At 47.2% G+C, this 12448-nt stretch overlaps 1 protein-coding gene across 7 annotated transcripts in view; it reads left to right on the top strand.

The window, feature by feature from the left end:
• HDAC7 (histone deacetylase 7) overlaps nucleotides 1–12448 on the top strand; it is a 322964-nt gene that overhangs the window by 185122 nt on the left and 125394 nt on the right. For 3 of the 7 annotated variants that reach the window (XR_005777731.1, XM_040425871.1, XM_040425870.1), the window contains exon 1: nucleotides 4249–4471. The exons of 2 other annotated variants lie outside the window; for them this stretch is intronic. Coding sequence is in view for 2 of the 5 variants with exons in the window: in XM_040425871.1 (XP_040281805.1) it covers nucleotides 4348–4471 (124 nt within the window). In the remaining 3 variants the exon portion in view is untranslated. Of the gene's footprint in view, nucleotides 1–4248; nucleotides 4472–12448 lie in introns of those variants that run through there. 2 more of the 7 variants (XM_040425873.1, XM_040425872.1) reach the window with 2 other exon arrangements.

Below are 12448 nucleotides of genomic sequence, written 5' to 3'. Positions count from 1 at the left end.
CGGCCACCTAACGGCCGTGTGCATGAGGCCTAAAGCTCAGGGCGTTGTTAAGGAGAACCTGCCTTCAGTCTTCAGTTCTACTGAGCGCCGAAGACACCTGCGGGTGAGAAGTCAGATAGGCAGGGGGTGGGCAGTGATAGGGCACATGTATATAGGCAAGGGGCGGCTGGAAGCCTCTGCATGTTACACACAGGCGTCTTCATCGCTCAGTAGAACTGAAGACTGAAGACAGACCGTCCTTAGCAATGCTCAGTTACAGCTTTAGGCTACATGCACACGAACGTTGTTTGTTTCCGTGTCCGTTCCGTTTTTGTTGCGGATAGGATGCGGACCCATTCATTTCAACGAACACCATGTGCTGTCCGCATCAGTATGTTCGTTCCGTTGCCCCGCTAAAAAAATAGTGCATGGCCTATTTTTTTCTAGTTTGCGGACAAGGATAGGCATTATTACACTGGATCCGCAGAAAAAAATGATCCGCAAAAAAAAAAAACTGATGCCATACGGTACGTCATACAGACCGCAAAACACATACGGTCGTGTGCATGTAGCCTTAACCTTTACACCCTGTTTTCTAGTAGAAAGAAACATCTTTGCCTAAGGCCTCTTGCACACGACCGTATGTATTTTGCGGTCCGCAAAAAATACGGATGACGTCCATGTGCATTCTGTATTTTGCGGAACGGAACAGATGGCCCCTAATAGAACAGTCCTATCCTTGTCCGTAATGCAGACAAGAATAGGACATGTTCTATTTTTTTTGCTGAATACGGAAATAGAACGCACACGGAGTACCTTCTGTTGTGTTTGCGGCCCCATTGAAATGAATAGTTCCGTATGCGGTCCGCAAAAAAATACATTCGTGTGCAAGAGGCTTAATAAAGTATATTACAAAAATGTTGGATATTCCTGTCCTGACACTGTATTAAAGATAAACGGAAATGACAGTCACACTATAAGCCCCGCCCTCCCAGCTAAGCCCCGCCCTCTTGTTAAGCACGGTGTAGTGGGTTATTCTTTTTGGGTTTATCTTCCTCACAAATAGATCTAAAGTGGATGTGAGATTAGGTCACAGTAGTATATGAGATTTTGGAGCATGTTATGTCCACTACTAGGTGCAAGCGCCTTTGTAAATGTGCGTTCCAATTCATCACCGTTTTCAAGATCTCTGTCTGCAGGAAATGAATGCAAATCTAACAGCCGCTTTCATCACAGACTGTATGTCCGTCTTCTGTCTATAAAAGCCACAATTGTTTGCCCATGTGTCCTTTTTCAAAGATTGCAATTTTTTGTTAAATTTTATGTTTTATGGCACTCACTTTTGGAAAAGGTTGGGCAGAGCTTGGCAGGAGGACGTGGCCCCCCGCAGCCCAATAGATGTGGACTTACTTTTCTCATGCATGGACAGCATCAGGAGAATTGTACTTCAGCATACCTCTTATTAAGACTACAGTCAGTCTTAAAGGGGTTGTCTGGCGTGATTGCATCTTTTATACATGGTACCTAATGGGTTAAAAAAAATGCACAAGTCGCCTCATTGATCCACTGCTGACGTTCCAAGGCTTACCGGGTCCATGCAGGGAATGGCTGCAGCGCTTACCCATCTTAGCCAGTGATTGGCTGAGCAGGCATGGCCATGTATTTCCTTCATGTTGAGGCAGAACCAGCAGGGACCCAGTAAACGTGGGAACTGCAGCGGCAGGAGCTCAGTGAGGTGAGTAATACGTTATTCTTCTATAACCCATTCTGCACCGTATACAAAAAATGTATTCCCTTTAATAAATCCCCAACTGTTTACATTGTAAATACCGGGCCTTAAAATGTGCTGCTCATATCACCAGGGGGGTAGGACAGAACAGGATAGCATCAGGAACTGACTGTTTCTATTTACTGATTGCAAGCAGTGGTTTTAAAACACAAAGTATATCACAATAATTAACTTACAGGCTTTATAAGAGCTCGTTCACATACGACTGGAAGGCAGGCGCAGTTTTCTCTAATTTGGGCCTATTAAACAACCTCCAATCAGATCTTCTGAGGACACGGAGCGCTGGATGTGATTGGCTGCTGCAGACGAATGGGAGGAGACACAGGGGGCGTGTCCTGGGAACCAGACAGCTCGGGCTGCAGGTGCTTCTTTATGGGAAGAACTTTTATCATCTCAGAGATAAAGAGAAACCAAAGGTTGTGTCCCTCATACTGGGAGAAGAATGGAGGGATTCAGCTATATCCAGTACATTCCAGAACTGTAAGGGTTACAGAGCATCATAAATCCATATAATGCTATGTGACCCCCGGCAGCGATGGGAGGTCAGGCCGGGAGCTGCGATGCGGAGGAACGCTCGTCTGCAAGGGCCTAAACCTTTAACCCCTTCCAGGCTGCACACAGAACCTGTTAAACCCTTCCAGGCTGCACCCCAAACTGGTTACTCCTTCACAGCCTGCACCCATCAACCTTTAACCCCTTCCACGCTGCACCCAGAACCTGCGAACCCCTTCCAGGCTGCACCTATAAACCTTTATGCCTTTGTTTTGCCGACATCCTAAACCGTAGCGCCTTCTCGGCTGCAGCCAGGACAGGTTAACCCATTCTAGGCTAAAACAGTAAACCCCCTTGTACACTGTACACCGAGCTGGTTAACCCCTTCCATGCTACTTACATTTTAACCTCTTTAGTGCTGCACCCAGAACCCATTAGCTGTTACCATGCTGCACCGAGTACACCACTTTCACTTTTCATTCTGAAAAGGTTAACCCTTTCCACATTGCAGCCGATTCCCCTAATCCTCGCAACCCAAGCTCTAAACCAGTTAACCCCTTCCACTCTGCTCATTGTGTTAATCTGGCCAACTAGAACCTGTGTTTAGTCCCATCTCCGTGGAAACTCAGAGAGGACACCCCCTTCAAGATCCTCTCCCTGGGGCCAGTCAGCAGTGCGGACCGACCACATTAAAAGTCCGTTGGTGCTCAATTGAAGCACCTTCAAGGCCTCATGCACACACAACGTATTTTCCGTTCCGTTTTTCTTTTGCGGACTGTATACGGAACCATTCATTTCAATTGGTCCACCAAAAAAACAGAAGCTGTTCCGTGTACATTCCGTTTCCGTATTTCCGTTCCGCAAAAAAATAGAACTTATCCTATTATTGTCCGCATTACGGACAAGGATAGGACTGTTCTATTAGGGGCCAGCTGTTCCGTTCCACAAAATACAGAATACACACGGACGTCATCCGTATTTTTTGCAGATCCGTTTTTTGTGGAGCGCAAAATACACACGGTCGTGTGCATGAGGCCTATGCTCATATCTCTGAGCAGGCGTTCAGTGATCCATCCGTGAAGGATCCGTGTTGCATCCGTGTTTCACAGCTGAAAAATAATTTTCAAAGAATCTCTCTTCTTAATGATCCGTGAAACATGGATGCAATGGTGATGGATCTGTGAACACGGACAAAATAGAGCACGCATCCGTGCTAAAAAAAAACACGGACTGTGCTAAAACACTGCTGTGTGAAGCCCGTGCTGTGGACCGCAAATTGTGGGCTTGCAATGCACGGGCACCTTCCGTCGGGCAGGCACATGGGGATCGCAGACCCATTCACTTGAATGGGTCCGCGATCCCTCCGTTCCGCAAAAAGATACAGCATGTTCTATCTTTTTGCGGTGCGGAGGCACGGAACCAAACCCCAGAAAGCGCTCGGTAGTGTTCCGTGCAGCATCTCCGGATTTGCGGATTCATTGAAATGAATGGGTCCGCATCCGTGATGCGGAATGACAACGGAACGGTGCCCGTGTGTTGCGAATCCGCGATACGGGAACAGGACACCAACGGTGGTGTGAACGAGCCCTAAAACGAATAGGGACGTGTGCTGTCGGTGGAGAACATGTACAGCAAATGCTGGTGGAACAGAATGGGGCTTCACGGGGCCAGATGCAAAAGGGAATGGGGGACAAACCATGGCGATCATTCATCCCCCATCCAGTTTGCACATTGCTGGCAGCACAGGATCCCCCCACTTCCACTCCGCTCGGAAATGGATAACCCTTTCAGTGCTGCATTAACCCCTTCTACACTGCTGCAGCATGACGCATGCAGATCAGTTAACCCCCTCCACGCTGTCCCGGGGTGGGCTGAGTCTGCTGTGAGTCGTAGCCCAGGCCCCCTTCTGTGTGCGGCCGGTGGGGCTGGCGGATGACACGGGCGCTATTTTTGGCCGGGCTCCTCCTCCTGCCGATCTATTTCTGTCAGTCGGAGCTCGGGGCAGCGGAGGAGCCATGCTGTGTGCACAGTGCGCCAGTCACAGCCGGGCCAGGTGAAGGCACCGCGGACCGGACACGCTCGCCCCCATGCCTGGACTACATCAAATGTTAAACACCATTTACGAGGCTGATTCCGCTTCTGCCACAGATGGCATCAGAAGGGGCGAACCGGGCGTGAGGTTCGTGCTGAAGAGTGGTGCCAGCGGAGCAGGTAAGTGCTATCGGGTTCTTCTGCACGGGGACTACAAGTCTCAGCATGCCCTGCCGTTAACTGCAAGATTTAGGTGCCCACACGAGTTACTTCTGGTTCTAGATCTCTATGATCGGCATTGTAATGCGCAAACGTAGTTTCTTCTGGTTCTGGATCACTATGATGAGTTACTTCTGGTTCTGGATCACTATGATGTGCCCACATGAGTTACTTCTGGTTCTGGATCACTATGATGTGCCCACATGAGTTACTTCTGGTTCTGGATCACTATGATGTGCCCACATGAGTTACTTCTGGTTCTGGATAACTATGATGTGCCCACATGAGTTACTTCTGGTTCTGGATCACTATGATGTGCCCACATGAGTTACTTCTGGTTCTGGATCACTATGATGTGCCCACACAAGTTACTTCTGGTTCTGGATCACTATGATGTGCCCACATGAGTTACTTTTGGTTCTGGATCACTATGATGTGCCCACATGAGTTACTTCTGGTTCTGGATCACTATGATGTGCCCACATGAGTTACTTCTGGTTCTGGATCACTATGATGTGCCCACATGAGTTACTTCTGGTTCTGGATCACTATGATGTGCCCACATGAGTTACTTCTGGTTCTGGATCACTATGATGTGCCCACATGAGTTACTTCTGGTTCTAGATCACTATGATCACCAGGTCCTGGTGCCCCCCATAGGTGCAGGCTCCATGCCCCCTCCAGATCTTGTGCTGGTAAACTTTGAACCCTGGCTTTGTTTGGGGAGCCCTGATGTCCACACCCTGACAGACACCTACTGCCTTGTACATCCCATAGAAATGCTGTCATATCAGGTGTGACCATGAAGCAGGGAACCAGAGGCTGCCACCTTCTGCCATTCTCAGCCCTTGCACAATGGCACAGGAGTGGCCTGTGCCCCACAGCTTGCCTCAGGGTAACTGAAACAGGAGCAGGATGGAGCCATGACCTTTGTAAATCTGGTTCTTCCTGTTCCACAGAGGCTGCTGGCCAGCAGATGTCCCACACCAAGTCCTGGAAATACTGGCCAAGGTCGGAGCTTGTACCCTTGAAGTGACAGATCACCTTGACCTGCCCAAAGCCGCCCCCTCAGGGGGATTGTTATGGGGGCACCTCCTCCTAAACTAGCTAGTCATTGTTATGGAGTGAAGCTGGATATTGTAGAAATATATTCTGTGTAATGTATGTGCATTGTGACCATAGGATTAGATACATTACTGATACTTTATAGGATTAGATACATTACTGATACTTTATAGGATTAGATACATTACTGATACTTTATAGGATTAGATACATTACTGATACTTTATAGGATTAGATACATTACTGATACTTTATAGGATTAGATACATTAATGATACTTTATAGGATTAGATACTTTACTGATACTTTATAGGATTAGATACATTACTGATACTTTATTGATATTTATATGATTAGATACATTATTGATATTTATATTAGATACATTACTGATACTTTATAGGATTAGATACATTACTGATACTTTATTGATATTTATATGATTAGATACATTATTGATATTTATAGGATTAGATACATTATTGATATTTATATGATTAGATACATTATTGATATTTATAGGATTAGATACATTATTGATATTTATAGGATTAGATACATTATTGATACTTAGAACAATTATACAATTATTTTTCACTGAATGAAGTACAGTAAAGTGTTGAATACCGGAGGTCTGTGGGAAGGTCAGGCGGTACACAGTAAGGTGGGCGCCCGGAAGTTGTCCCGATCTGTGGGGGTATGTGTGAGGGGCTGTGGGATACCTACTGTATCGCTCCATGCTTCTTTGAGCAAAACTATGGAGGATCAACCATACAAGCCAAGCTGACTTTGATTCCCCCTCCAGCTGGCAGGGTCTGTGCCGCCTGCTGACAGTAAATTTTTAATGGATTATGAGAAAAATAGGATTTTTCAGTAAAAATGAAATGTCTTTTGCTGGTCACAGATGATTCTTTCTGTATCCTGTCAACAAGACTTTCCTAGGGAGGATGTATCTGTGCTGCGGACCAGAGGTGGAGGCAGCTGATTATCTCCCTTCTTTTTAAATAGTTGCGGCTCCTTAGATACCGTGAATTATGAACTGGTGTTTTTATACAAGTAAAAAACCCACCAGAATATACTCCTGTGTTCAGAGCAGCTGCTGTTTTTGTGGCTTTTTTTATTTTCATCATGAACCCTTTTCCCCTATAGTGACAGAGATCTGATAACTGCTGCAGACAAACACCAAGAGCTCCAGCGCGCTGCATTTTTAGGGGGGGGGGGGACGCGCCCTGAGGATTGCGCATGGTTTGTATGTGTGCATTTTTGTGCAGAAAAACCGCAGCGTACTACAGTACCAGCAAAGTGAATGCAATTTGACAAACCTCATGTGCACTTAATGCGGACAATGACCTGCCGTGCGGAAGAGTAAGATTGGGACTAATCCGCAAGTAACATGTGCAGAAACGTAGAAAAATCTGCATGGAAATTTGTGTTTGTAAACCAGCACCCATGTGCGGGTGCCCTAGCAGTGATGGTCAGCCTGGTACTAGCTGCCAGAAATACAAGCAGACAACTGTAAGAAACACAGGTAATGCCATTCATACTGAATGCCGTCCAGTGCCTTACCCCAGTAGCGCCTCCATGAGGCCAAAAACAGCGCCTTTATGATTGTGCCAGTTGTAGCAATCTCTGTACTGGTATTAGAATGATGGGCACTACCTGTAATCTGCCCATTGTTTGTGTATGGCCTCTGCACACGTGGCGGAAAACGTGCCACAGCGTAGTACGGGATCAGCAAAGTGTACGCGATTTCCAAAATCTGCAGCAATTATGTCTGTGGTTTTTGCTGCGGATTTCATCCTTTTCCAACGAACGGTGAGATCATTGCGACAAAACCGCATCAAATCCGCAATTGGAAATGGAGGGTTTTGGTGCGGATATGTTGCATCTGGAAGTTCACGTGGATCTTCTGCGCGATCAGCTGCGGCGTCACACACCCCGATAGATAACCAATATTCAGTGCGGACCCCTTCTTTTTGGACAAGGCCTGGGTTCAGTGGTATCACTTGTACAAAGTCAGTTTCGCTGCTGCTCGGATTCTCAGGAAGCCTCCCATGTGAGAAGAAGCAGATGTCTGGGGCGGGCATTTCTGAGCCCCCTGCTTCTAGAAAATTAGGATCTTCTTACATGACGTTACTTTCTAATGTAAGCAGAATGTTTGGCGTCAGGGCGATGAGGAAAAGAGGGATCGGTGCTGAAACCCCCCCCCCCCTGCATGTATAAAATAGAGTTCAGTTCTGTGATAAGGATGGCAGGAGGGTAACGCCAAAAACTTCCAGGATCGTATGAAAAGCAGCAGATGCTTGGAATGCAATGCAAAAATGTAAACACGCGAGGGGTACGTAGAGCGTATGGCGAGGAGCAGGCACAAGGAAGCGCGCAGACTGCCCGGCCTGTTACTCATCACATGCAGCATTCAAAGTCTTCTAAATAGAGGCACGTTCAGTCTTACTAGGTCACTCATTACTTTGCTGCAGGCGGTGGGGGTTGTGCGGCTGCTTTCTTTCTGATTACATACAGGAACACATATATGTGACTCGAGGAGACAGGGATGCCAGCTTTTAGACTGGCATTGCCCAGTTAGGCCTCATGCACATGATCGTATTTATTTTTGCAGATCCGCAAAATACAGACACCAACAACACGCGACCACTTCTCCCTTCTCAGGAATTGGGTTCTGTGCCTCAAGGGGAACGCTCCTCCTTTCGTGTCTGCTAACATTGTCGTGCCCGGGGAGGAGGAACCCAAGACTCGTACTAAGGCATATCTGCAAACCGTGGATCCGCAAAATAGAGACGCTGTCCTTGTGCAGTCCACTTTTTTTTAATATATTTTTTGCGGCCCCATTGACTTAAATGGGTCAGTGGTTTCGCATCTTACGGACATATTCTATCTTTTTGTGGAACGGACATATATACGGCAAGTACACACATGATGATCCGCGCGCCTTACGCATCCGTATGTCCGTTCTGCCAGAGGTAGAACATGCAATATGCTTGGCCTCAAAATGCGGACGACGGACCCGTTGATGGGCCTGCAAAAAATGCATCGCGGACGGCATCTGTATTTTTGCAAATCTGCAATTTTCGGACTGCAAAATGCATACGGTTGTGCGCGCGAGGCCTTATATGGTGAACTCCAGCTATGTGTCTATGCATTGAGAACCGAAAAATACCCAGAGCATCAGAGTCGGCATTTTATTTTTAGTTAACTATGTGTATCCTTAAGATTTTCACTGCTCCTTCTACAATGGAGGGAGAACAATTACTGTTGATACACGCAGTCTTACAATTTCTAGGCACTTCCTCCTCTGGGACAATTATTTTTATTCACAAACTTCCTGACTCGAGAGCTTTATTTTGGCACATACCTGCAGTTTCTCCAGTCGTGTAGCTCCAGCTGAGAACATATGATGGCCTTGTAATAACACCCATTCTCACAAAGCACTGATTGACATCGGTTACATTATAGGGATGGAAACCACCTTCCTACTAGATGTGAGAAGGCCCCTTGGCATGTTCTGGCTGCAGGTGACGTCCATTGTTACATGACACAGAAGACTGGTGAAACCAACAGGCTGCCAGTCTACAGCCACATTACTAAAGTGTCTTGTGATGTCTGAAATTTAAAGGAATTCTTCACTGATTGGCTCTTAATTGATTGAATGTGTTTAGTGGTGACGTCAACGCAGGTCCTGCTGAGTGAAGATAGGAGGACCTTCTATCTTCATTTAGCAGGACCTGCGCTGACGTCACCGTGCACACCACATGGTGAGCGCGATTACGTCAGCGAAGGTCCTTTTGCAGGTCCTTCAAGAAGAAAAAGATCTAGTGGATGGGGTTTGAGTAATGTTTTATTATTTTTTAACCCTAAAGTGACATTTGACTTTGCATTCTGTATTCAGAATGCTATTATTTTCCCTTATAACCATGTTATAATGGAAAATAATAAAATCTACAGAACACCAAACCCAAACCTGAACTTCAGTAGAGAAGTCCGGGTTTGGCTCTGGGTACCACTTTTAGTTTATTCTCACGCGCGTGTAAAACGCCTTGCACTCGCGCGGAAAAAAACGCACATCGGACAAAACTGACTGAAATTGCGTGCCTACTCGCGCGGGTTTCCCCCAGTGTACCCTGAAAGCATCCGGCCCTCACCCGCGCCACCCGTGTGAAGGGGGCCTTAGACTTTCCCCCTACATTCAGCAGTACAGGGAATTCAACGTGTACAAAAAAACCTGTATGTTAACGGACGCCTTAGACAGATGCCATACTGTGGTATCCATCACCATAGAGTCTCATTGTAAGAAAAAAATAAAACATATATGCTAATGTATACGTTTTTTTTATGCAGGATGGGAAATCATAGCGTACCATGTCTTTCCATCCTGCAAACTCCAGAAGAAAAAATTTCTACAGTGGAACTCTATGGTGACAGATGCCACAATATGGCATCTGTGTAAGGCGTCCGTTTTAGGCCGTTTTAGGCCGAATACGAGTGTATTACTGTAGTGCACTCCTGCTCTGACCAGGAATCCAGCCCGGCATACCACGGACCGCTATCGGCCGCGGAACATGGCCGCGTGCATTCGGCCTAAGTATACGTTTTTTCATATGTTCAATGTATGACCGAAACATGATGTGAACTCAGCCTAACTGACAGGAACAGAGCTGAACAGACTCCAAGGACTATGATGGGATCCGTTCAGTTTCTGTTTGGGATCCTCTCTTTTTACCAGACGCAAAAAGTCCTGCATGTAAGGATTTTTTTGTCCAGTCTTTTTAACAAAATCTGTGACGGAGGCTCCAAACGCAGATGTGAACAAGTGCAGGCTACGTAATATGTATTTAAAATGACTTCAACTTTCGTACTCCTCCTCGGCTAAAAATACTCCTCAAAAATGGTAAGAGGAGTATTTTTACTCTTCCGGAAAAAATGTAGCGCGACCTCTGCACTGAGGTACCTTTACACGAGGCGGTGATCGGTACGACTGAGCGACAAACGAGTCGTTTCTTGTTGTACTGAACGTTTAGACGCGACGATTATCGTTCACTAAATCATGATTTCAATAAATTTTGCAGTGTTTTTTTTTTGTTTGTTTTTTTATAGCTGTGTTTTTGGAGTCAAAAAAAGCCAGCTTCCAGTTGTTAGCTGAAGGTCTATAGGAAAAAAAAACTCCAGAGTCAAATAATTCGGTGTATTAAAACTGTTCTGTGCTTGAGGCATGGTCTGGTTGCATGGGTCATGTGTATACAGTCGCTAGTGACCTGTAAACAGAAAACCAGGAGGGTCGGATTCCTTGTGACTGTTGCATCACAGTCACAACATGTCGTGTGTCGCATTGTGACTCCATTGACATTCATTAGATGTGGTGTTGCAATGTGACATCACTATCTTCATGATGTGCGACACATGTCGCCATAAAGCCCCATCCTTACTCACAGTACCAGGTTTCCCACAGAGAGGTCACTGAATCCAAAACCTTCATAGATTGCTCGATTCGAGCCTAATGTAAAAAAATCGAAATCAGACATCTTATAGTACATGACAATCTCTAACAAAACTAGAACCAGCCCTGCACCTCACATGGATCCAGAGATCTCCCCATTCATTGCTCTGCTAGATTTATATCAAGCTGACAGCTCAAGGGGCGTGTCTTTTCTGCTGTAGTTAAGGGGGCGTGTCCATGTTCTCCCTGTCACAGCTCAGGGTGTGTGTCCATGTGCTCCCTATCACAGCTCAGGGCGTGTGTCCATGTGCTCCCTATCACAGCTCAGGGCGTGTGTCCATGCTCTCCCTATCACAGCTCAGGGGGCGTGTCCATGTTCTCCCTATCACAGCTCAGGGTGTGTGTCCATGTGCTCCCTATCACAGCTCAGGTTGTGTGTCCATGTGCTCCCTATCACAGCTCAGGGCGTGTGTCCATGCTCTCCCTATCACAGCTCAGGGTGTGTGTCCATGTGCTCCCTATCACAGCTCAGGGTGTGTGTCCATGTTCTCCCTATCACAGCTCAGGGGGGGTGTCCATGTGCTCCCTATCACAGCTCAGGGCGTGTGTCCATGCTCTCCCTATCACAGCTCAGGGTGTGTGTCCATGTTCTCCCTATCACAGCTCAGGGTGTGTGTCCATGCTCTCCCTATCACAGCTCAGGGTGTGTGTCCATGCTCTCCCTATCACAGCTCAGGGTGTGTGTCCATGTGCTCCCTATCACAGCTCAGGTTGTGTGTCCATGTGCTCCCTATCACAGCTCAGGGCGTGTGTCCATGCTCTCCCTATCACAGCTCAGGGTGTGTGTCCATGTTCTCCCTATCACAGCTCAGGGGGGGTGTCCATGCTCTCCCTATCACAGCTCAGGGTGTGTGTCCATGTGCTCCCTATCACAGCTCAGGGCGTGTGTCCATGCTCTCCCTATCACAGCTCAGGGTGTGTGTCCATGTTCTCCCTATCACAGCTCAGGGGGGGTGTCCATGCTCTCCCTATCACAGCTCAGGGTGTGTGTCCATGTGCTCCCTATCACAGCTCAGGGCGTGTGTCCATGCTCTCCCTATCACAGCTCAGGGTGTGTGTCCATGTTCTCCCTATCACAGCTCAGGGGGGGTGTCCATGCTCTCCCTATCACAGCTCAGGGTGTGTGTCCATGTGCTCCCTATCACAGCTCAGGGTGTGTGTCCATGCTCTCCCTATCACAGCTCAGGGTGTGTGTCCATGCTCTCCCTATCACAGCTCAGGGTGTGTGTCCATGCTCTCCCTATCACAGCTCAGGGTGTGTGTACATGTGCACCCTATCACAGCTCAGGGGGTGTGTCCATGCTCTCCCTATCACAGCTCAGGGGGTGTGTCCATGCTCTCTCTATCACAGCTCAGGAGGCAGT

Source organism: Bufo bufo, chromosome 3 (genome assembly GCF_905171765.1).
Source record: "Bufo bufo chromosome 3, aBufBuf1.1, whole genome shotgun sequence".
NCBI classification, from domain to species: domain Eukaryota; kingdom Metazoa; phylum Chordata; class Amphibia; order Anura; family Bufonidae; genus Bufo; species Bufo bufo.
Note: the sequence above shows the minus strand (reverse complement) of the source record. Positions and strands in the feature narration are given on the sequence as shown.